Genomic DNA, 25,352 nt, shown 5'->3' on the forward strand with positions numbered 1-25,352 from the left:
ACTGCAAGGAGAGTGGGGATGGTTCTTGCATCTCATGTTTCCAAGAATTAAATCCTCCAAAAGGATTCTGTTTTAACAGGGGACAGGAGGATAGGGTCGAAACAGGATATGCGGCACAGGCATCACTGAGAGAAATTGCTGTGACAGAAGGAGAAAATTTTTCTGATGTTCGGCACACTCCTAATTGCAAGATCTCACAACTATGCAGCAAGACTAGTTTGCCTAATGCAGTAAGAAAATTACTGTAGTGCTGACATGTGAGAGGGCTGTCCTCACACCTGACTTGAAATCCTTTCCTGATTATCCTAGCAGGAGTGGAATGGAATGGAACAGAATAGAATAGAATAGCATGTTGTCCAAATGCCTCTTAAGCACTCACAGGCCTGGGGTACCAACCACCTCTCTAGGAGGTCTGATCCAGGGTTTGATCACACTCTTGGTAAAGAAATGCTTCTATAATGTCCAGTCTAAACCTTCCGTGGGGGGAGGTTTGATCCATTCCCATGCACACTTTCACTGGATCCCAGGGAGAAGAGATCAGCTCTCCCTCTCTACTTCCCCTGCTCAGGAAGATGCAGAGAGCAGTAAAGTCACCCTTAGCCTTCTTTTCTCCAAACTAGACAAGCCCAGAGTGCTCAGTGGCTTCTCACAGGATATTTCTTCCAGCCCTTCACCAGCTTTGTTGCTGTTTTCTGGATGCATTCAGGGACCTTTCTATTGGATAACAGTCATGGTAATTGCTTATGAACTATTCATTAAGGAAAGTTACTGTATTTGATATTTATTAAATACCAGATGTTTGGATTTTGCTGTAAATTTTGCAGGAGTTTAATGATCTGTACAGAATTAGTGTGTTGGACAAGCAGTTGTGAGGAAAGTAAGTTCAAAGAAAACAGATCTGTTCTCTCACCTTATAGCAACAGATCACCTTTAGATAACTCACGTGGAGTTGTCCAAAAGTTGTTCCATGGATGTGGGCTCAGAAAGAAGATTGTGTCAAGCATTTTGAAACAATAAGTAATGAATGGTGCCATTGATGAAATAATCTGAAATTTTTCACCTGAGTTTGAGGTGTGCAATATATTATTTGGAATGTACGTTTCCGTAGACAATTAGCACATATATATATGGCCTTTGAATGAGTAGTGTGTCTGTGGGAGACTATTTATTTGGTCAAAAATCCTCATTTTTTGTCATTCTCAGATCTGTCTTTTGGGCAGAAGTCATTTGGGCAGAAGACAAATAAGCACAGCTACGGAATCTGAGCAGCTGGTCCATAGGCAGTGTGTGGAGGCCAGCAGGCTGTACAGCATAGGTGCAGAAGGAGTGTACAGGTTGGAAAGGTGAGATGAAGCTTCTTTTCTTTGTAAATGTGCTCAGCTGGCTGCTGGTAATTATACTTGCTCTTCCTGCTACCAGCAACACCACGTCCAGTGTCAGCCTAGAGTTAGCAAACTGTGTAGGGAGAACACAATGGATTTCTTAAAATACAGATAGCTTTTAAGTGTCTGTGAATAATAAAGGAGTCAACAATGCCTGCTTTCCCAAAGCACTTGAATCTGTAAATTAAGGTTTGCATAAGAGTGTGAGTATTATTATTTATTTAAGAGCTCTCACATTTCCCTTTGCATCTTCTCTTCCTCTTCCCCCATTACTTTTTTGTTGGGAAGATGCTATTTGCATTCATGAATATGTGTCCAAAGTGGGAGGCAATAGGAGGGTGTGGAATATAAGATTGGTTGTGAGAGTGAACAGGAGCAGGGAGGAGAGGGGTGTGGTGTGGGGGCAAGGTAAGGGAATAGACTATAAAAAGTGTAGGAAAGGTTAGCAAGACGGGAATAAGATTGGGTTTCTTTTGTGATTAAAAATTTCTGATTCTAAAACATTACCAGGTCTTTGTTTTGGGGATTTTTTTTTTTTTTAAACAGACATACCTTAAACCTCTTAGTTACACTTTCAACACAAACAATAAAAGTTTTGAACAGCTATGGTAAGAAAAGTTTTAAAAATTTGTCAGGGATTTAGTGGTCAAAGCAAGTGATATGATTCACACTTTTAGCATTCTGGCTGAAATCAAGTTCAGTCTACTGTTGGTGCTATTTTTTCACATGTGCCATGTTTTAGTGTGTGCCCTTTGCCTCTGGCCGTTCCTTCCCTGGGAGAGAGTTGGAAGTGCTTGGTGCCTGGCTGCAGGGCTGTGCAGATCCCTCTGCCCTGGACCCACAACCACCAGTGCCTGTACTGGAGGGTTCAGATGAGCAGTCTCTTACATGTCAGTAAATGCTGAGAATGGGTACCGGTGCATCTTAGTAGCAAAATATCAACTAAATAGGAAGTCAAACTAAGATACTTCAGAAAGAATAAAAACAGTTGTAATAAGTGACTTTGGTGGAAAACATACTTATCGTGGAAGATGTAAACAAAATAACCCCCTTAACTCATGTCCCAAGGACGCATTTGTACTGACAAAAACATTTGAGACATGGTAGTAATGAGAATAAACTCATTCTGTGGTGAAGAGGCTGCTCAATTATTATAAGATCAAACAAACACTTCTGTCTAAAATTGTTTGCCATATTATTCCCCCATAAAAACAGTCTTTCCTGTGTTGAAATATTTATTTTCCTTATTATGTCTTCTTTAAGCCCTTCCTGTAATTTTTCTCTTTGTGACTCCTGCACTTGTTTTATTTCGCCCTCCCATTCCTGGCACTGGCTCTTTTGAATGCTGTCTCTTTATGACTTTATTCATTACTCAGCTCTGGCAGTACATTGACTGTAACTCCATTAATTTCTTTGCATGTGAGATGAAATGCACAGTATAGTAACACAAATAACTGTTCTGGCTGTAATTCCTACTGAAATCAGCACTAGCCTCTCTCTTTAATGAGCAGGGCTTTGTGTTTTACATATCCATAAGGGGAAATGCTGATTTATACTCATGTTGTTCCCAAATGTAGACAACTAGACTTGTTCAAGGTTTCTGAAGGAGATAATATGGACAATGGTGTTTCCAAATGATGGAAACAATACCAATTCTCTTTGGTAAATAGCCATGTAGCTGTTTCCCAGATTCCCACCATCTTGAATGCACAGTAAGTGTTTAGCTGTGCATTCTTTGGATTTGTAGAACATTGAAAATGAAATTAAATTGTATGAAAGAGAGTTTCTCTCCTATGTTAGCTGAGAGCCATGCTCATGCATGCTGTGTTTTGAAGCTGTGCCAACTAAAAGAGCAAACCTCATAACGTAATATTGTTAGTAAATATGTATCCTGGGCTGCTCTGACACCTTGGTAGATGGATGGCCATTTCTTTTACTTTCCTTTGATTATTTTTGTTTTGGTTGAGTCTAAGGTGCGCTTGGTTTACTGTACTAGGGCCTGGGTCTTAGAGATGGATGGGGTTGATACTTGCACAACAAGCATCCTTTTTGTGGGGGAGATCTACAAGGGAGCTTGTAGCCCAGCTCTCTGCTATGTAGACATGTTTGTTGCCTGTGCTATAACTTCTTGCAACATATAACACTGACAGGACAGAGTTCACATCTCTCAGAATTTGCACATGCTTGGAATTTTTTTCTTATTCTGTGTTTGAGACATTTTCTGTGTTCGTACTTCCTGCTAAATTCTAGGCTCTCACAGGTACTGTTGCAAATAGCTGCAGAGTAATCCAACACCTTGTTAGATGAAATCAGGAGCCTTGAAATTTGCTTGCTTGCCTTATTTTACCAACTGTTTCCTATCCAAGAATATTTTTTTAAATTAGATCAGTTGCTCCTAAGTAATCTTTAAAGGGATAGAGTGTTTAGTTATTCTTTCTCAGCAGCAGCAGCATTTTTTGAATCTGTGCCAGATGCAAGAAAAGCACTCTGGACTATCACTCTGACTGCCCTGCTGTCCTGGGAAGGATTTCAGCCTCTTCTCCTTTGATTCTGAATGAAGGGAAGGCTTCTGGGACAAATAACACTCACCTTCATCCCTACTGTCTAGGTCCTTATGGAGGTTCCTCCAGAGTGACTCTGCAGAAGGTCCACCCTGGTCTTCCAAAGACAGATTGTAGGTTGCCTGCCTTTGTATAAGTGACTGTTTTTTCTTTCCTAAAGCTCTTTTTAGGAGTACAGTGGGTCTGATATAGAATTGTTCCCTTTCTAAAATGTTTACTTGGTCAGTGAGTAGGATTGTGCTTAGCAGATGGAATGAGCAGTGTTTGAATAAAAATGCTGTGGAAGACGTCATCACGCTTTGGTTGAGCCATGATGGGGTACTTGAAATGTACACCTCTCATACCTTCCCACTGGCAGAGCTGGGTTCCACAGTGACTCAGAAGAGAATAAGCCACAGCTCAGACAAATACAAGGATTCCCGGTTACAAAATCCACCTGATTTCCTACATATAGGGCATCAATTAAAACCTACTATTTTTAGGTGCAATGTTAAAGCACAGTTCTGTTAAGAAAACTTATCTTGTGAACTACAGAGGCAGACCTTGGGTCCATTTTCTATTGCTTATTTCCACTTTTGGACAGTTCTCCACTTCGCACAGAAGAAAAATCAGTTTCTTCTCCATCCTTTCCACCTCTGTGCAAACTGCAGGCAGGGAGGGCGAGGCAGGGCTGGTGCTTCCATGCTTGGACTACAAGATGAGCCCTGCCCAGAATGATGTAGGCAGTGGAGTCGACACCAGCAGAGTCACTGCAGATAGAGGAGGTGCTTGGTGGTTCCACTGCCATGATATGATGCTGCATGAGGGGCTGTGGAAGCTTTCAGGGTCACCTCTTATTAAACGTTTCTGATGCCGACACAGGAGAAGGGTGAGTTCTGACTCACTGCTCCAAAGGCTGGGACTGAAAGGTGCAAAAGCAAGAGTTTTATTTTACTGAGTTACTAAGTCACTAAGCTGCTGGGAGATATGACCATGTACAAGCAGACAAGGCAGATCTGCTGATTGGACAGATAGTTTACAGCTTATTTGCTCAGTATAAGTTGCCTGTTGAAACAGAAGAAATTCAAAAAATAATAAAGTACAGTGCCTAATGCAGCCCCCCCCACCCCCAGCTCTCCATTAATCTCATCAGTACGACAGGCAGCAATGCTGGTGACTGCTTTATCTGATCTATAATGCCACACTGTGTTTATTGAATAACATATCTACTTATCATCTAGTTGTCTTCATCACTGGTATTCTGAATGTGATTATCAAAAGTGTCCTTACATCTTTAAATCTCATTTGGAAGGAGAGCCACAGCCAAAATGCTAATGAGCTTGCCTTAATTGTAAACATTGAGCACCGATAAGAATGAAACTCCATCCTCTGTTCTAAGAAGTTCTTACGTGTTTCCTACTTACACTGCTTTTTATCTGATTCTCCTTCACTTCTGTTCTAAGGCAGATTAATAGGCACCTGAACAGACAAATAACAGTACTACATCTCCTTCACACCCTTTTGACAGACTTTTGAGATTGCAAAATATTTTTGGAAAATTATTATTGGAAAAAAGATTACTGAATGATCAGGCAGACAGCAATTTTTCAGGCTGGAACAAACAGTTTTCCAGCACTCACATGAACACATTTGTAACTTGTACTTAAATGCTGATGGGACATTTTTTAGAATGTGATAAGTGTGAAATAGCCTGTAGTTTTATCAGTGCTGGTTGCTGCCTACTCCTGCTAAAAAAAGTTTTATTGTGATCATTAAGTTGCAGGTAGGCAGTGCCTCTGGACTGTAAAATAGGAATGTTAGTGTGCAGTGATGAAAGCAAACTTTGCTCAACACCTGTCTATATATATTGCAGGTTTCAGTGGCTGCCCAGTTGATCCATTCACTCTGTTGTCTGGGAATAAAGACGTGGTAAGTAAGAACAACTGAGTTTTCTTCCTCTTTGAACTTGTTTAGCTTGCAAATATAAAGTTCTGCTTTTACAGCTTAAGGAATGGCAACAGAGAGCTAATGTGGGGAACTGTAGTGGCATATGAAATGTCATCCACTTGTTAGTGTTTTCACCTTTTCTTTCAACTGCATTTATGTTTCAAGGAAGTGATAAAAAATCGTTTTGAAAACAACCTGTGCTTTTTTTTTCTGCTAACAGCTAGATTTATTTTTATGGAAAATGATAAAGAAAAAAACCATTTTGTTAGCAGTTACCAATAAAAAAAAAAAAAAAAAACCAACAAAAAAACCCAACCAGAAATAACTGCCTATAGCAAAAGCAAATATTATTTTAACTACTATTTGGATTGAAAACAAGTGAAATTTTAAGTCACAGTAATCAGTGGTATTAGATACTGGAAAATGTCTAGGATATTATTAATGAAACATTGGAAGGGAATACAGTCAGTTTGTGTGTTAGCATAGATCTTGTGTAAAGTCTGTGTGCCTCACCACGGCTGGGTCAGGCTATTCTTGATGGAAACATTTTCTTATGCTAATTTGGTTTGATACACGGAGGTAAAAGGAATACATTAGTCTAATGTAGTTTGCTCAACTAATGTGGCAGTAGGCAGAAATCAGCTGGTTTCTCAGTAACTTTTATTATCAGCTCTTCCAATAGATCTGTAAGTGTTTTTAATGTCATTACTTTTTTCTCTCTCTATTCTTTACTACATGTTTTGTCTTTGGGAAGGGGTAGATCTGTTCTATTTCCTTGTTGGTGGGGTTATTAATTTTCTTGTTGTTTTATTCTGAAAAAGTAATTGTTTTATTTAAACACCTAGGAGGCATTTCAGGTAGTTCACTGATATTTCCTGGCTCTGGCTCCTCAGTGGTAGTTTCCAGTGTTTGTCTTGGTTGTGAACTCAAAAATTAATGTTTGGGGTTCTTTCTCTCTCTGCACTTCCTTAGAAATTAGTTCTCTTTGCTAGTTTGTTTTATGATTTTTTTTAGTTTTGCTATGTGTTAGATTCAGGCTTCTGAGCAATGAATTTCAGGAATCCATAGGGATAAACAGTGAGCACGGGGCTCTTTTTTTGTAGTTTTCACGTCTCTTCTTTCTTTTACTGCTACATGAGTTGAAAGTTTACATTCTGGCTAAGCCTGCTAACTTATTCAAAGAAAAAGCCCCGGGGAAGTGGCTGGTGCCAGAGAAGACAAGACTTGCTCCTAGTAAGGCTGAATCATTGAAGGTGTTTATTTAAGTTGTTACTGGTTCTGTTGCACCTGGGGCTTTGCGGCTGGCATGGAACAGGTTCTGGGGCAAAACTATCAGCTGATGTAAAACTACTGAATGAATTTCTGCTGGCTAAGGATCTTTCTTTTTCTATCTCTACATAATGTGCTTCTATGTTGGAATCACGCATTTTGAGGGGAAAAAGACAATATTTCTTCAAACTGTATACAAGAAAGGTTGCCATGTAGCTTGGTATTTACTCTTAGGAAGTATGAATGGTAAATATTCATATTTACTAAGTCATATAGTCGGATATCAGATTAGCTGATAAGTCCCTTTTTAACATAAAAACTGTAGCTTATGGTGAATGACAAGGAAGTGAGGTATTTTTGTAGAAAACTGAGAGAGAAGGAGGAGAGGGAGAGAGAGAAAATTGGGAAAGCTTGGCTGAACCCAAAACCTTATACGGAACTGCTTAAGCAATCCGTGGGTAGCTTAAGCAACATGTATGGTCACGCTGGTGGTTGTTGCAGTTATTACCAGTTAATTTTGAAAATACTGCTATTTTCTTCAGTACTTTTTATTTCATGTTGGTTTGACTGGGTCTGCTCCCCAGGACTGAGATTTCTTTAAGGCTTACTGCTTCTTAGCTGTTATTTCAGGCACAAGGTGGCCTTTCGGTGAGCTGTCATGGGTGGAGAGGTACGAACAATACCACCTGGGCACATGCAAGTGGTAGTTCATTCTCTCTGTGTTAAATCCGGAAAAACAAATACATCGACAACTGTTTCTGATTTAAATCTGCAAAGCACCAGGAGTGCAGCCCTGCAACAGAGGCAAAGCTGTTACAGCCCAGTGAGTCACTGAGGAATGCAATACAGGGCAACTGTGTGACACCTAGTGTTGCTCAGATAATTCCCCAGGGACTTTAACTCTTTGAAATGCTGCAGTGAGCGAGTCAGTATGGATATAAAAACCACAGGTGGCCACTTGGCTCTGACTTTTTCTCCCTTACATTTTATTTTAAAATCTGAATGCCTTTGATTATTTCCATCTATCTCTCTCTTAGGAGGGAGAAGGTTCAGTTTCTTTAGAAGTTAGAAAGGATGTCACACATAGTTAGCATTTCCCAAAAACAAGGAAAGACTATACTTACAACGAAAGAAGCACACACGATGGTGTGAGAAGATTTGCCACAAGGTTCACAGAAACGGACTGGATTACAGTTTGCACAGGCATTAGTTTTCAGGCCTTTGCAATATGCATAGCATATTGTGACCTGCCACTTTCGGGAGGAAATTAGCTCCTATTTCAGCACAGCTCCGAACAGATGGATATTCAAAGTGCTGATGCGAATCCGGATGTGAGCTCCATGACTTCACCCCGGGTGCAGGCGCCCTGGCTGGTGTCCTGCCAGCCAAGGAGGGAACCAGATGCACATCACTGAGACAACTGGGCTGGCACAGGGTTGGGCAGAGCTCATCACTCCAGCACCTCATCCAGCAATTGTGGCTATCCCGCCTTCAGACCTGGACCTGTGCGTCCAGCTGGACGCAGCGAGTTGTTGCAGTGTGTGCTGTCATTGGCCCGTTCTCTAACATGTTCCTTTGCAGCGTGGTTGTCTTTGGTGTTTGAAAGCAAACCACTATTAGGGTTTCCATTGTCATTTATATCTTGCATCAAGGATGTTGGTCTTTTACGCCGTGCCTGACGTCAGCCTTTCCAAAGGCACACTTGAGCTACCAGGGAGCAATGCAGTCAGCTTTGTCACCCTACTGCTCTGCAGCACACACATCTTCTGCTGAGTACTTTCTCAAGCTGTTAATGCTTGTATTTGGGCCAAGGAAGAATACTTTGAAAGGAAAACTGTAGAATGTAGATTATCCTTGTAGCACAGCGATTAATTAACAGTAAGTAGCTGTGAGCAGGACTCCAGCAAATAGTATCAGGTGTCTCTAAACTGTCTTCTCAGCTGTTCCTTTTAATAAGAGTCAGGATCTGGAGAAAGATGACAGCTTTGGTAGCACTTCAAGGATCTAGATGGTTTTGCTTTCATCACCCCTTGATACCACTTACACAGAACAAATGGGCTGTTCTAGTTAAACCTCTGCAAATGCAAATGCTTGAGGAAATGCTGTAGAGACCTCTGGTATTCCAGTCTACCTTCTCAAATCAGAGGTTGACTAGGGCTCGTATGAATAACTAGATACACACCTATACAAAACTTCCTCCACAGAGGCGATCAACTCTCATTCTATGGTATTTAATCACATAAAGCAAAACCCATAATAATATGTGACGTACCTGTGGGATCCTGAACACCTCAGGAAAATGGGAGATGCTTATGAAAAAATGATCTGCTGAATTCTTGAATGAGTTTATTGAGAAGACACAGGGCTGTTTGTCTGGTGAAGTTTTCAAGCTCCAGTTTCTTCAGTGAATGCATCAGTTCAGTTTCCATACAATAATCATGCAGGCTGAATCTTTCATTTCCATACTGAGTGTAACAGAAGAACTGTACAAGTACTGATGGCATCTCTAGGAATAGTGGTGTCCAGCATATTCTGTGTCTTCATGGTTGGAACATACTGCCAATGCAATTTCACCGACTTCCCAGTGCATTTTCATGATTGCATTTCACTTAAGAAGAACTTGTGCAGAGCAGTTATTTTTTTAATAGCTCTTTAAATGCTGAACACGTATAAATGAAACTCGTTTAACAAGATGGAGTTGTTCTGACGTGGGGTGGGGTTGGTGGTTGTTTTGGCCTGGGTGAAAATGCGAGAATTTGCTTCAAGCAAATGGAAACCCTTGTTGAAATAAGCAAGAGTGACTTTCATCTGTTCTAAGATCTTTGTGTATCTTGGGAGCTGCTGTGGTTCTTATACCACAAATAAAGAATGTGTGAAAGCATAGGTTTTGCTAATGGAATTGTACAATAACTTTTCTTGCTGATGTGGAAGGGGAGATACTCTTTTCTTTATGGAGTGCCAGCAAACAATACTCTTCTCTCTTCCAGTAAGACATGAGTGATTTCGTCTGTGACCTTTCCTTCCCAGGTAAAGGAAGAGGATGTGTGGCTTACTGATGTGGGCAGGGACAAAACGTTTTTACCATTAGCTACATAAAGGATTATGATTAAATGAATGATTAATTATACTCCCTCAGAGTGGCTGGTACTTGCAGCTGAACCTTGTTTACAAGAGCATGATACCAACTCTGACTTCTGGAGGCTGGGCACAGGGGCTTTGTTTATGAGGAGCGTAGGAAGCAAACTCGCTCTCTGGTGGTTCAGACGCGTGGGTGCCAGACGTGGTGGCTGTGGGGCAGCTTTGCCTGCAGCCCTGACCGACTCGTGTGGCAGAGAGGGTGGAAGAGGCAGACCTGAAGGTGAGGCTTTTCTGGATAGGGTTCTATCTTCTCCCATCCTTTCCACTGAGTTTCAGGATGTGCTGGCTGAGCTCACCAGCAAGCCTGGAAAGATAGAAGTATTGTATATACTGGCGTGTCTCTCCATGGTCACCTTCCCCCTCTTTCATGTTCTTCCCTCTGGCTTCCAACATTGGCGAAGTAAATAGGTAGGACTCTTCCAGGCTTTGCCTTCTCTTGTGCCTGGGCTAGAGTCTGCTACGGGTGCTTGCCCCGGTGCTGGCAGGATTTGGCCATGTGATGTCTTATTTTTAAACTTATTATTTATTAATATTGTGATGCATGTCAAATGTGTTCAAAAGGGATCAGGAAGGAAGAGGTTCAGAGAGAGACCCTACATGACTTGAGTGAGATGGACCTTGCTGTCACTAGCTCATCTTAATTTTCAGCATCAGCTGTGAGTTGCAGGCAAATATAGACCTGCAAATGGTCACTGGTCTCTCACTGTGCTCTTGTCCAGGTCTTCAGCAAGCATTCTTCTGGAGCTTGAAACCCTGGGCTCTTCCTCCACCTTGTCCAGGGTTCCCCTCTCTGTGCTTCCAGGGGAATGAAGCAGTAAAGGCAGCAAGAGTATTGTGTTCAGCTTGCATGACCCGAACTAAGTAGTGTTTAGGGAAGAACTTTTTTGCAAAGGTTGATGTGTTGAATTACCAGTTTGTTAAAGGCAGTTGCTTAAAAATGGTGGAAGAAAGTAAAACAGTTCTCTGACTTCTTCCTGAAAAGAGCTGAAATTAATTAAAGGGAAGAAGTGCCTACTATTCGGAAGCAGAGGAATCTTTGCTTTCATGACAGTTAAAAGTGTATAAAAACACAGATGTGAGATGGAAATAACTTTTTTAATTTTGTACAAAAATAAATAAACAGTGATTTAAAAAATAATTGAGAAATCAATTTCAGAAATAAAGGAATAATTCATAAAGATTAGTAAAAAGTTGTGTTCAAGGGTATATTGCTTATGTTTCATTTCCATCTCATTTGCTCTTAATGATATTTCCCACATACCCTGTTGTAAGTTGAATATAGACTGCAGACGCATTTTAATCAACACTACTTTATTAGTCACAGATCATGGCTCCCTGGCCTGAGGTGGAAAAGCCTGAAGCCAATAACTATATTGGGGACCCTTCCAAACAAAACCAGAACATGGCTGGGAAAGAAGGAGAAAACCACAAAGGTAACACGTGCTCACCAGTGAGTTATAGAGGTGTATAAGTTTTGGGGATCCTTGGAGAGGATGGAAAGTAATTAAACAATTTTTTACATGTTCTATTTCAGCAGGCAATGTGGCTTCACTTGGAAATAAAGGGGATATTCAACCTGCATTTTCCACAATAGCCTTGATAGATGAGCCAAGGCCAGAAGAAGAGGACCCATGGGCTCTGCCGGAACTGCAGGACACTGGGGTCAAGTGGTCAGGTAGCCATTTCTCCATAAAGAAATCACCTGCATTTTTTTCCCCACCACTTCTTTCACCTTCTCCGAGAGTTTATGGGGATCTTATTCTTAGTCAGTTAAGAAGAATCTGGAAATCATGCTGCTTACCTTCCTTAAAACACAAGGAGATATATGGAAAACAGTCCAGCACTAATATGGTTTTATATCCAGGTTCCTGTCAATCTTTCTTTACTCAGTAGGATGACCATAAAATAGTCAGTCTCAAATTTCGTAAGACTTTTGTCACATAACAGAAAGCGCTTTTTTTTGATAAAATTAAGTAAACAAAATACCTGCTTCTGCAGTCAAAATGTGATTAGGAACATTCTTTTGGGTTTAATCACACATTGAAGTCACAGCACTGTCTTTGTCTCCATAGTCTCTGCTTGTGTGCTAGAGTGTTCCAGAAAACATTTCAAGCAAGTCCTTTATGCATAATGTATTTATTTTGCAGAATTGGATAGAAAAGGAAAAATCATTCGTGTACTCTACGGGATAGGGAAGTTCATTATGCTACTTGGATTGCTCTACATGTTTGTGTGTTCTCTGGATGTTCTGAGCTCTGCTTTTCAACTGGTAGGAGGTATGAAAATGTCTAAAATATCAAGAATAAACTGAATAAGACAGGAAATTTCATCTGAGCAACTTAATTACAACTATCACTCTTCAAGAACATTCTTCATATGTGTTGGGATAGAGGTTCAGGAGTAGCTCTAACTGAAGACTGACCTTCATTCGTTTGGAAGGGCCCTTCTTTCTCAAATTCTTCCAAAGAGCTGTTCATTTAGCAGTTATTGGCCCTGATTTCTTAGCAGTTTTCTGTTACTTTAGTGACAGTTTACATGGATACATCTGTGCATAAATCTGTCACATGTGAAAGACATTTCAACAAGTTGAAATATGAAAACTGTGCTCCTGACCAAAGCATCCAGCACTGGAATATCCCTCAAAACCATCAAAGATGAAAACTATTGAAATGCATATTTTACATTTGCCAGTCTTCAAGGGTTGAATTCAGATGAGGGATTCAGGAGTGGTTACCAGAGAAACAAATGAGTTTCTGTGGAAGTATTTTGGATTTTTGGATTTTTGGAAACACAGAAAGCTACAGGGACAGAATTAATCAGTATTATGAAAATAGTTTTCCTTGATGGAGTAATCAAAAATACCAAGTAATATCATTTAAATCTATGCATCTGTGGTTTTTTGTCCTTCAGTCTTTCTTCTGATGGCAGTGGTTTTGCATGGTTCTCTGCAGAGTCCAGTAAAGCTTGTTTAGTCACTGAAAGAAGAGAATATAAAGTATTCTTTAACAACTGAGAAGCCGAGAGTTCAGGACCTGAATTTGGATCCCTGGGCTGCATGCATGGCTCTATATGTATCAATTAGATGGATTGAATGATCTTTAATTAAACACTCTGATAATTTCTGTAGACTTTACTTCACACTTCCCTCACTCTGAGAATATATCTTCTTGCAGGTAAAGCAGCAGGGGACATATTTAAAGATGATTCAGTGCTGTCTAATCCTGTTGCGGGACTGGTGATTGGAGTTCTGGTGACTGTTATGGTGCAGAGCTCCAGTACTTCCTCATCCATCATAGTCAGCATGGTGTCCTCCACCCGTAAGTCTGCTTTCAGCATCTTCCTACAGATCACTCATAAATCTTGGCCGCAGTGCCAACATTCCCACCTGTATTCAAGTTGTGGAAGCTTTGGGTGTAAGAATAGAGACTGCAGGAAAAGCTTTTCGCAGCTGTTGCCTTGATGTAAATAAAATTTTAAAAATTAATAATGATAGCATTAATAGTAGTAGCAATACTAATAGTACTAGTAATAATAGTAAGACCACAGCTGCCATGAAAATCACTGGAAGCCTTGGCACTGAATGCCTTTATTTTAAAATTATCTGCATAATTTTTTAATGTTAGGCAGTTACTGAACTCCATCTGTTTCTGTGGCATCATTTCAAAATTCTGTAGTAAGTAGGCAAATGTCTGGGAAAGAAGAGACTTTATCTCACTCTGGCCCTCTAATATGTGGTGAAAAGGGATAACCATGGGCTGCCTTTTCAGTTGGGATTATGGGAGTGTCGTGTTCCCAGGGGACTTGATTAAAGCAAACATTTGGATCACAACATCAAATGCCAGTGACCTCAAGGGAAGTCACAGTTTCAGTGACGTTAATAGAAATTTTCATTGGAGCATAGACCTTGCTGATGATCTGATCTTCTCATTTAATGTTTCCTTTTCTGCTTTCCAGTGCTAACTGTTCGAGCAGCTATTCCGATCATCATGGGGGCAAACATTGGCACCTCAGTTACAAACACGATTGTGGCACTCATGCAAGCTGGCGACAGGAATGAATTTAGAAGGTATTGCACTTAAACACTTCATCTGAAAAGTTGTTTCTTCCTTCTTTGTAGGTTTTCTTCTATTTTCCCTATCACTACTACAGCCATTCAACCTTTCTAGTTAGGAAAGTCACAAGCATGTCCATGGCAAAGGTATAATGCTGCCTATATATGTGGCTTCATACACTTGAAGAAAAGCATATTGCGTTCTTTTAAAAGTTTTGTGGTTTCGTAAGAATCCACCATTTTTAATGATCTTGCACAAGGATAAATTTTCAACTGCTCCCTCTCTGCCACACATTTTTTATTATGTCCTAGTTATTGGAGGGCTGTAAAAGAAGTTAATTTTACATTATTTTGGTCAAGTCTCCTTAAAAGAGATTTCAATATTGAAGGTTTTTTAAGTCTACAGTAAGCAAGACCTGGTAACTGTAGAGAAATTATGTGTCCCGGCTGTCAAATACATAAAGTGACAGCTTTTAGACTACTACTTGACATTGCCACTGAGAGAGCTCATGACTTACTGGAGATGAGCAGGAAACTTGGTAGGGATATGAGATTTTGGTACCTTGTCATCTATGGCATACTGGGTATATGAAATACTCTTCGCCAAAGTCTCCGAGGGGAGCGCTGTGGCTCCTCAGGCTTTGGAGGAGAAGATGGGAGGGAGCTGTACACCAATGGTTTTCAGGAACATATGAGAGGGCTGCAAAGCTCTCTTACCCCAGGAGTCAGGGAGAACAGGTCCCAGAGGAAATGACTGGCCAAGGAATGTGCCAAAAATGGGTGAGAGACAAACAAATGTAGGCTCTACAGCCTCTTCTTTTTTCAGACAAGTACTCTTGGCAGCCTTGTGTTCAGGATCACTTTTGCCTTTTCTAGTTTTTCTTGTTTTACTCACCAGGCTGGCTCTTTAATTGATCAAACAGTGTGGAGACAACTTAGTGCTCCATAGCCAAGTAGCCATCTCCGGTGACCCTGGCAATGAGATGATTCCCACCTTGAAATGGACTTCATTCCCACTTCTGTGATTTCATATCTAACTGATGTTGTACCCATTTTGTTTAATTAAAAGCAATTCTGTTTTTTAATTTCTTTTTGCAGGGCCTTTGCTGGGGCAACAATCCACGATTTCTTTAACTGGCTTGCTGTCTTTGCACTGTTGCCCATTGAAGTTGTTTCTGGCTATCTTTACCATCTCACCAATGTTATAGTTGAGTCCTTTCATCTTGAAAGTGGTGAGGATGCCCCTGAGTTACTAAAAGTTATCACAGACCCCTTTACAAAGCTCATCATTGAGGTAAGCTCTTTCTCACTTCAAGGAAGCTGCTTACCTGGCTCAGTCACAGCCAATCAAAATGCTCTGAATATGAGAAGGGTTCCCACTTCTTTCTCTGTGTCCTTCACTTAAAGCTCCTTAGCAGATGAATTCTTCTTTTTATTCACATTTCATAAAGCCTCAGCTTTATAGTTCCTATTTCTATTTCCCCCACATTTCACCTTAATGATGACAGACCTAGCTAGGAGGAATAAGAAGGCAGGTGAGGACAAATAAAGCCATGTGAGATGGATGGGAAGGCAGCTTATTGCCTAGACATTGGCAGATAGTACTAGCTGAGACACCTGGCACAGCCAGAAAATCAGTGTAGGACCTGACATAATCGCATGCATCTAGAGGCTGGGGAGCAATGAACGCATCATCTAAAATGGCAGTAAATACAGTTAGGCAGTTGATTAAACAGAAAGGATGAGATGAGGTGGTGGATGATTTGGGGAGAATGAGACACAGTATTTGTGCGTGTAGAGTTGTGCCTTTTTCTCAGAGTAAACCCCCTCCTACCTGTCGGGCAGCCCCAGCATTAGAGATGATCGTGCAGGCTTTACATGGTTGGGATTCCAAAGGGGGTTGTTTGAGTAGAGCTGAGGAAGAAGAACTTTATGATGCAAGTTAGAATAATGCATTTTTAAAATTCTTCTTTTTTTTTTTTTTTTTTTTTAAAGCTTGATAAATCAGTAATAAATGCAATTGCTACTAACGATGAATCAGCAAAAAACAAAAGCCTGGTAAAGGTCTGGTGTGTCACTGAAACCAATGTGGTAAGTATCATGCTAAATTAATTGTCAGGTACCTCAGGAAGTATGCTGCTGATCTGTAGCTGACAATCCTTATAAGATTGTGAACTTAGATTTTTAAATGATAGGGTTTTTTTCAGCAGAAAAAGAATGAAAACAATTTAATGTAGTTTTTGCTCCACTTAAATCAAGGATGTTCACCAGTGGTGACCTTGACCTGGCTACATTTGGTACCATGCAGGCCCTTGCTTATCAGTACTGCTGGTTTGGAGCCAAGTCTTTCATTCCTTTCACACACACTAATGTCTTTAAATTGTGATACTACTGACTTCCTGGAAGTGGAAAAAATCTGCATTATAGGCCAAAGAAAAGATCTTTTTGACCACCATTTATCTACTGAGCTAATAAGTTTTAGTTTTACGTATATTAGGGTGATCTAGTGGTAGCTGGTTATTTGCAGCTTTCTTGGAAAACTGCCCTTGGAGAAAGCCTCTGTAGGGCTGTGCCCTGTTGTTCTTCACCCAGAACAGCATTGCAGCTTGGAGGAATCTCTTACCCAGATCAACACCAATGAGTATTTGATAAACTGTGGAGCTGTTTTACGTTATTCAGCTAACTAGAAATTAGAGTGTTAAATATCCTTTTCTTCTCTAGTAAATGTATTGTACTTGTTATCATGTATAGAAAAGTAATTCCTGAAGTCCTGAGGCAGGAGATACTTAAGGAGACAGAGTGGAGGTTGAAATTAAGTGCCCGGCTCCTATTGAATGACAGTCTGGATGGCCAGTGAAATGCTAGCTAGGGAGATAGTGCCAGGAGCAGAGCTGTGCCCATCTGAAACTCTGCTCAGGTTACGCTACTGAGTATCTGGGTGTTTCACCTCAGGGGGGAAAGAGGGCTTGGGCAGCTGCCCTGCTGACAGACCCCAGCCCGTGCTGAGCCAGCAAGTCCTACAGAAGACAAGAAACTACAGTACATAGAAAGTGTAGGCTGAAGGAAATGTATATTTCTATATAGATGGTTTTATATTGTGTTTGTCTGTATTTTGGCTGTATACCTACTGCTCATAGTCAAACTACAAAAATACATGAACCCCCTAACAGTTTGACTTGAACCTGGTGGGGTAAACATGTTTAAAGCAAAACATAAACATTTTGATCTAATGCATCTGCTTTGAAACTCAGATGTTTGAAAAAAAAATCAGAAAGGTGAGAAAAAAGGTTGTGCTGTGTTTGTAAAGGCTGACATGATGGGGAGGCTGGAGCCCAGGTCCTCCCTGGAGATGTGGGAGCACTGGATCCACTCCCATCTTTGCCCACCAGCATCAGCTGGAAAGTGTTGTGAATGCAAGTGTCTGTAAGCAGTACCCAGCAATGATTCCTCATTCTCCATTTCTGCAAAACACAATCACTCAAACATGTTTGAAAGATACCTCCAGTTCAGCATCATAGTTCAGAGTCCATTTGGCTGTTAACTGCTCTTCTGTGGAACTACAGCTCTGTGAACTTAGTCTGCATAAGAACTTAAGGACTTGGTGTTAGAATGCAGAATGTCTGGGCTAGGAGTCCTTATAAGGAATGTTTTAATGTGATATAAATAGAAATTTAGGTTCAACTCCATAATAATAGTGCAAATCAGAATGCTTGTAATTAGGTCTTAGCATTTGAACATTAAAAGGAAAAGAGGAGCAGCACTTCTGCTTCTACAGACAGGGAAAATGAGGCACAGGAAGGCAGCGCAAGCAGCTTGTGCTCATCCAGCAACAAAGGCTGCACTAGTATTGTAGCATTCTGAATCACAGCACTGGTGTAGTACTCACCAGACCATTAACTGCTCTTGAGATGACAGAAAAGAGGTCTTTCTTTGACCAAGGAAGCTGTGGTGCTACCTGGAAAAGGAATGTCACTGTCTTGCAACTGCAGCCTTATATGAACCTCAGTCCACTAACTATCATCAGTAGTTAAGATTCTTAGCTATTAATGACTTGGTGCTATGGTTGTTACAATGTAGAAGATTTTGGAGATATTTTAATCTTTAAATGTTGTACTGATTGAGTTGGGTAATAGCACAATAATTTATTTTAAGAATGCAAAGTTTCACCTTGTCATTAGTATGGTGCCAGCTTACATATCTGCCCTTAGTGGATGAATCCTTGGTTGCAGTAAAAATCTAACACTTTATATGAGCTCCTAAAAAAGGGTTGTAGATGACTGAACTATCTGCTCTGTCTGGTAATCTTTAGACACTGCAGAATGTCACAGTTCCACTTCCAGACAACTGCACATCTCCTGACTTTTGCTGGACTGACGGAAACATGACATGGACCCTGAAGAATGTAACTGAAATAGATTATATCACTAAATGTAAGTCATAGAATTCTTTCTTCTATGGCAATATCTTCACTGATGTACATAGCTTTTTGATGGTGTTAACAGAGCACTTCAGAGGCGTATCAGGAAGCCCTTGCCTGCGTACGGACACGTGGTAGTGGTGCAGGTGCCGTGTGAGGAGCCTGTGCTCTGTTATAGCTACGCAGCTGGAGTTACCAGCATCATCATGGTATCTGGCTGCAGATGGATCTCTTTCCATGCTCCCTGATATCAGTAATTGAGGTCTTCAGTATCATGTCACCCTCGCTGTTCAGATGGCTTGGAGCTACGGTTACTTTGTTGTTGTAATGGTTGCTTGGATATCTCCATCCCTATGCATGCCCTGCAGGAGTTTCGATGGCCCTTCTCAGGCACGCAGCCACCTCTGGGAAAACCTGACCCGCCATCCAGCTTGGAGCACCCCAAAACTTCCATCTGCCATTGTACTTCTCTGCCTTGTACATGGTCACCCAGCCCCTGCCTGCCCCGTAGGGGTGCTTGCTGTGTGTTTTATAAGCATGTCCATACAAGAGCTTCTCCTGCCCTTCTCAGACGTGGCCTTTGTGGAGCAAGGGAGGTGGTATTTTCCCTCTTTGCATCAAGCCCTCAAGCTGTGTGTGCTTTGGTCCCATTTTCCAAGTGACATATATGAAAACCAGAGCTGCGCTTAGTTAGGATCACAAGCAAAAATGTGGCTAGGCTAATTAATTTTCCATTTCTTTTTCAGGCCAGCATCTCTTTGCGAACTCAGACCTGCCTGATCTTGCCATCGGTCTTATCCTTCTGGCTTTGTCCCTGCTTGTTCTGTGCTCCTGTTTGATAATGATCGTTAAGCTATTAAACTCTGTGCTTAAAGGACAAGTGGCAAGTGTTATCAAGAAGACAATCAACACTGGTAATTATCTGCTTTTCCTGAGGATTGTTTTCAGGAATGACAAGGACACTGAACACATTTATTGGTATCTCCTGTTCTGGTAGATAACATAAAATAGTTTAAAGAAAATAGTATTGAATGAAAATCATCCCAACCCCCCCAACATTTTTTCTCCCAAACATATTTTTTTCTTTCTTTAAGAAATCTAATAGTGAATGGCTTGATTGAGAAATGCAGCAGATTAACAGCATCAGAGGTCAAAGTCCAGGCTCTGTTTCTTGATGTATAATCATTAGCTGTTAGAAATTTAATGTTCCCATCCTCAAAAGATAGCACTGAAGTGCTGAGATTGTGATTGCCTGTTCTGGCACAGAGCCTCCATGTTCCTTCCAAAGTAAGTTGACAAAAGTTTATAGTAATTAATGATCTTGTCCTATTCCATTGCCTAACCCTCTCTTCAGTAGGATAAGGCAGCTTTCAGTAGCAATATTTTCTGTCTTGCCCTGTGCTCTCCAGTTTTTTTTTCAGTTTGGATCCACTGAGTGCAAACGGAGGTTTTTTTTGCTTGGCTGCTTTTCTTGCGTACTCTCTTGAATGCAGAGATTAGAACCTGTAGCAGAGAAAAGCAGTCCTGGCATGGGTCCCAGGCTGTGGTTGAGGAGAGGTTTCACAGAAATGGGGAAGGCAGTAAAATGGTCCCCAAGCTCTCTTCTCCTGAGCAAAGAACATGGCCCGAATTAAAAACAAAGGGGAGAAAGTAAACAGCTGCCAGTTACTGTTTATTTAATTTCTGAGCTGCTCTGTGCTCCTCTATGTCTTCCCAACTGATTAAGTTCTGCAGACTGCAGGGGATCATTGTGCCTAGTTTTTCTAATCAGTGTGTTTAGTTTTCTTAGCAAGAGTTAACAAGTACATTTTTAGGAGATCATCTGCTTGAAACTAGTTAGAACAAACCACTTGATTTTCTCAGGATGCTCCTCAGAGCTTTCTGAAGATCTGATTCATGCAGCAGGTGCCTGATTGCTGAAACCAAGGCTCACAAGACACCTAGACTGTTTTGTGTTGACCTCTGTGAAAACATTTCTGGTGCCTAATTGCATTAGAACATACATGCTACCCTTGGTTAGGACAAATGTCTACCTAGTCTAGTACACATCTCAAAGTGTATCCAGTGGTGGAAGGCTGGAGAAGGAGTGCAACTGACAGGATAAATCAGAGTAGCAGGACTGATTCTGCCCCAAATTGTCATTAAGAGAAAATAGGCAAAAAATATATTTATATTTTGAGTGCTTAATAGTCTTCCCTGTTGTGTTACTGTTACATAGAGCATTCTGTTTTGCTAACAAAAGTGTTCTCCCTCTATCCTTTTAGATTTCCCATTTCCTTTTACTTGGCTAGCTGGATACCTGGCTATGCTTGCAGGGGCTGGTATGACCTTCATTGTCCAAAGTAGTTCTGTTTTCACATCTGCTATTACACCCCTTGTTGGTAAGTTGTCAATACTGTGTTCTATATCCCCATGTTTTATCCTCTCCGTCATCCTGGAACCAACTCAGTCCTGCTTCTTTTCCCGTAGGCATTGGCGTTATCAGCATTGAGCGCTCTTACCCCCTTACCTTAGGAGCCAACATTGGCACAACCACAACAGCTATACTTGCGGCTTTAGCGAGTCCGGGGAGTACATTAAAATATTCACTACAGGTCAGTATAAAACAATGCTTCCTTCACTTCATTTAGAAGCTGCAACCTTTCTGAAGGAAAGCCTGACAAAATTTGATCTGATACAAATATGCCGTGGATGTCATGCCTGATTTTGTGTGTGCTGATGATGGCAGCTCATCCATTTCAGCTGCTAGAGCAAAAAGGTTATTAAACATTCCCAGAATGTCGATATACAGTTAAATCTTACTTTCATAAATTGGCTTGATCTGAGTGAATTAATTCAGAACTGAGACAGGGTAGGCCATTTGACCCCTGATCATGGGGTCTCTGCAGCTTGGAATTCAGTGCCCATATATCTGACAACCCTCTGAGGGTTACTGATTTCTGTAAGCTCTCTTCTCAGGACCCTAAGTTCATGCAGCATGCAGGGACTCCTGTAACCTTACTGAAGGCTGCACAACCATTAAACTGGCAAGCTCTCTGTCTATCTATGGTTGCAATGAGCATCATGTATTTTTCTAATTGTAAATGTAATCTCAGTGGATTTTGTTGAATTTCTTGTTGCCTCAAACTATTTGAAAAATAGGCAGCCTGGCTTTGGCCTCCCATTTTCCACCTGGTAAAGAACCTGGCAGCAGATCACATTTGAATGAACATTTTACATCAAAGAGGGAAAAGATAATGACGTTTCCTTTATGAATAAGATGAATGTTTTCTACTAGCCCAAATAAATCAAGAAAATTACAGAAGCCATTTTATTGTCCTCAGGCATGATAGAGCAGATGTAATCATGAGAAGATGCTATCTTGATAAAGCTCAGATTTCATGATAACATGCTGGTTTTATAATGCACTTTAAAAATAAACTTCTGTACTTTCATATTTACTTTGGTCTGATAACAGTTGCAGAATGAAGATAAGGTGAGAAAGGAATGTACTGTTTTGTTCAGTATATGCTTATTCTGTCTAAGCAATTTCTGAGAGCTTTAGCAAGAGGATGTCTCTTGATGCTTACTTTTTAAAAAAACAATTTTGAAGTATGTGAATCAAATTATTGTAATGACCCAGACAAAGTCCTATTCCAGGAGTCTCCTCAGTGTCTTGTAAACTTATAGCTAATTTTTGTAAAATCCAAGTCTGGATCACTACAAATTTTAAATAGCCTGTGTGTAATATCTAATTTACCGTTCCCATATTTTGATTAAAAATTATGGATGCAAAACCCAACAATGAATAATTCTCACATGGTTACCATGCCTTGCTAAAAACAGAATTGTTTGCTGAGACCTGTTTGGTATTTCAGCTTTGTTTCTGATGAACTCCATCAGCTGCATTTTAAGACTTCTCCATCTGCAGGGGGATCCAACATCTGCTCTAGCCTTGGCTTGTGTCCAAATACGTTCCCTGTTTGTAGGTAGTGATCTTTGCAATGTGTGAGGCCTTACTGAGTCCTTGTTTTGTGCTAGGAAAGGTCCTGCAGTGAAATAGCAGGAAAGACAAGAAACAACAGTGGGGAGAAAGGAGGGGGAAACTATGGAGTCTGAGTGCCACTGGAACTTATTAAAATGTCAGCAGGAGCATTTTAAAGGCCTTTTAGCTAATGAATTTCTCAAATGTTTTTGCTTTCAGATTGCCTTGTGCCACTTTTTCTTCAATGTCTCTGGGATTATTCTGTTTTACCCGTTACCTTTTACCCGGCTGCCAATACGCATGTGCAAGACTTTGGGAAACATAACAGCCCAGTACAGATGGTTTGCTATATTTTATCTTCTCGTCTGCTTCTTTCTTCTGCCTTTGTTTGTATTTGGTCTGTCACTGGCAGGGTGGCCAGTCCTTTTGGGTGTTTGCCTTCCCCTATTTCTTCTTTTTATTGCTGTGGTTGTAATTAACGTTATGCAGAAAAGGCGACCTGAAAAACTGCCTGAAAAGCTCCAAAACTGGGATTTCCTACCTATCTGGATGCACTCCCTAGAGCCCTGGGACAATATGCTTATGTCTTCACTCGCCTTCTGTGGGAAACACTGCTGTGGCTTCTGTAAGTGTTGCAAAATCAATGTCGAAGGGGAAGGTGCCAAAGACAAGCAACTAAAAACTACAGAGGTTTATGAAAACACCATGGCAATGGCTGATGAAGAAAGAGGTGGAAGAAGAGCACCAGCTGCAGCTTCTGTTGACAAAACAGGCACAAACAACACAGCCTTATAGTAGCGGATCAACCCATATTAGCAGAAATACAGCATAGGACAGTCAGGCTCTTCAAAACCACCTTGGACTATGCACTGAGGACAGAGTGAACATTTTGTTAGGTTTCTGAAACCAGTGATACATCACTCATCAAGGAATGGAGTCAAACAAGCTTGACAGAGTCCCTAGAAAATCTGTGCTCGGTTGCAAAGCTAATGACAGATTTGCTCACAGAGGATCTACTATGCGGTACCTTCCTGCAATGCTATCAGTAGCAAACAAAAGAAATCCTGATGTAGTCCCATGAAGAGAGAGATGAAAGGAGTGGCAATCAATTCAAACTTAAAAAACAAACAAACACTGCACTTGTAGAACAGCCTATCTAACCTACTGACTTATTCAGCAGAAGTTATTTTGTAATACCTAAAAAGCTCTGGAAATTTAAAAAAAAAAAAAAAAGGAAAAAAAGATAAATAAAAAGGGGAATCCTAATGTTTTCATTGCCCTATTTGCAGTGGTCAAAATGGAAAAGAGTGGTTTTCCTACAGTGGACAAAATCTATTCTACATGTGTGAAGGAAAATGAAATGCTGAGATATCCTTCAGAAGCTCTTGGAATCCTGGTCTGGCTTAAGGGTTTGCATAAGACCATTTGAAGTCCTCTGTATCTCCTTTAACACTGTAAACACAGAAGTTATAATCTTTTGTTATCTCAAGCTGAAGACCATGAAAGTAATTGCTGCTCCCCCTGTACTGTGCTTGGAAGCATCGGGTGGCTACCAAAGGTCTTGACTGACTCAGGATGTGGTTGTGTTGCCATTCCTTCCTCTAGATGGTCCTCTTCAATCCTGTTCACCATGTCATTCCACAACCAGAGGAATGGTGCAGAAGGAAGGACAAGTAACCAGTGTAGGGGAGGAGACAGCTGCCCCAGCCTGGGCTGATGCCAGATGTGTGTTCAGCTGTGGCTCCGTTTGCCTGAGCCACAAAATGAGTTTTCAGAGTAGTGGTGAAGATTGGCTTTAGAGTTACAGCAGAGGGAACATGCAGAGCAGATTATGGCTAGCACAGGACATATGGTAATGTTTACTGGAGAGAAAGGGATGTTCACCATCCCTTTGTGCTCTGAACCACCCTCCTTGGAAATAATGTGAATTTTACTAGCAGTTGTATGTAGCAATCCAAATCCCAAATGAAATCCATAACTGATGTTGTCACTATCATGTGTAGCAAATCCACAGGTAGAGTAATACTTGGTAGGAAGCCGCTTATGCTCAAATTTTACTATTAGTGATGTTTTAGTAATGCTTGTGAGGTTGTTCTGAATCACGGGCTGACAAGGCATAATTTCAACATCAGAAAAAGAGCATTTCCAAGATGCACAGAGTACTTCTACTGACTTTCAATTGCTCCCATATTGGTGAGTATGGGACGAGAACTGAAGTCCAATCACTAATGTCAAAAAAAAATAGGTGATTCAGTGTAGGCCAAGTGTCATTTAAAGCCAGTTTAAGTGGCTAAGTTTTAAATGAAATCTGTAATGGAAACACTGAGAAGACCCTTAGTGTAACATAGCCACTCAGTGCTGCTAGAACATATTTACTTCTGAACAGCTGTTTTCTGCAGAGCTTGGAATTCAGTAGGTTGAATTTGGCTATTAGGTAAATACATACGTTTTAGAAGTGAAAATGGTTTTCATTTACTTTTTTAAACTGACATTCAAACTAGTAAACTATGTTGCCGAAAATGTGTTCACAAACTGCATCCACACTGAGATTCCAACTGTTTCAGTAATTGTGGACCAGTGACAAAATGCTTAGAATTTGAGTGAATTTCCAAAAGATATAGTTTTGGTATAGTTCTGCTCTTTT

The 25,352-nt window shown here is 40.7% G+C and overlaps 1 protein-coding gene across 5 annotated transcripts; it reads left to right on the forward strand.

Moving 5' to 3' along the window:
* The first annotated feature begins 1,242 nt into the window (after positions 1-1,242).
* On the forward strand, positions 1,243-25,352 carry SLC34A2 (solute carrier family 34 member 2). Of its 5 annotated transcripts, none has more exons than XM_027883376.1 (14): positions 1,243-1,343; positions 5,796-5,851; positions 11,595-11,709; positions 11,811-11,951; positions 12,424-12,552; positions 13,450-13,593; positions 14,231-14,342; positions 15,426-15,621; positions 16,323-16,418; positions 18,637-18,757; positions 19,491-19,658; positions 21,009-21,125; positions 21,214-21,338; positions 22,928-25,352. In XM_027883376.1, the coding sequence occupies exons 3-14, from the start codon at positions 11,604-11,606 to the stop codon at positions 23,501-23,503; spliced, it is 2,031 nt and encodes a 676-aa protein (XP_027739177.1). In that variant the 5' UTR covers positions 1,243-1,343; positions 5,796-5,851; positions 11,595-11,603; the 3' UTR covers positions 23,504-25,352. The 5 variants fall into 5 exon arrangements, with proteins under 5 accessions (XP_027739177.1, XP_027739175.1, XP_027739173.1 ...); XM_027883374.1 differs by lacking the exon at positions 1,243-1,343 and adding an exon at positions 5,622-5,705; XM_027883372.1 differs by lacking the exon at positions 1,243-1,343 and having other exon boundaries at positions 5,720-5,851.

The sequence above is a fragment of the Empidonax traillii genome, unplaced genomic scaffold, assembly GCF_003031625.1.
Source record: "Empidonax traillii isolate 1590-97213 ecotype Southwest subspecies unplaced genomic scaffold, ASM303162v1 scaffold125:size1524877, whole genome shotgun sequence".
NCBI classification, from domain to species: domain Eukaryota; kingdom Metazoa; phylum Chordata; class Aves; order Passeriformes; family Tyrannidae; genus Empidonax; species Empidonax traillii.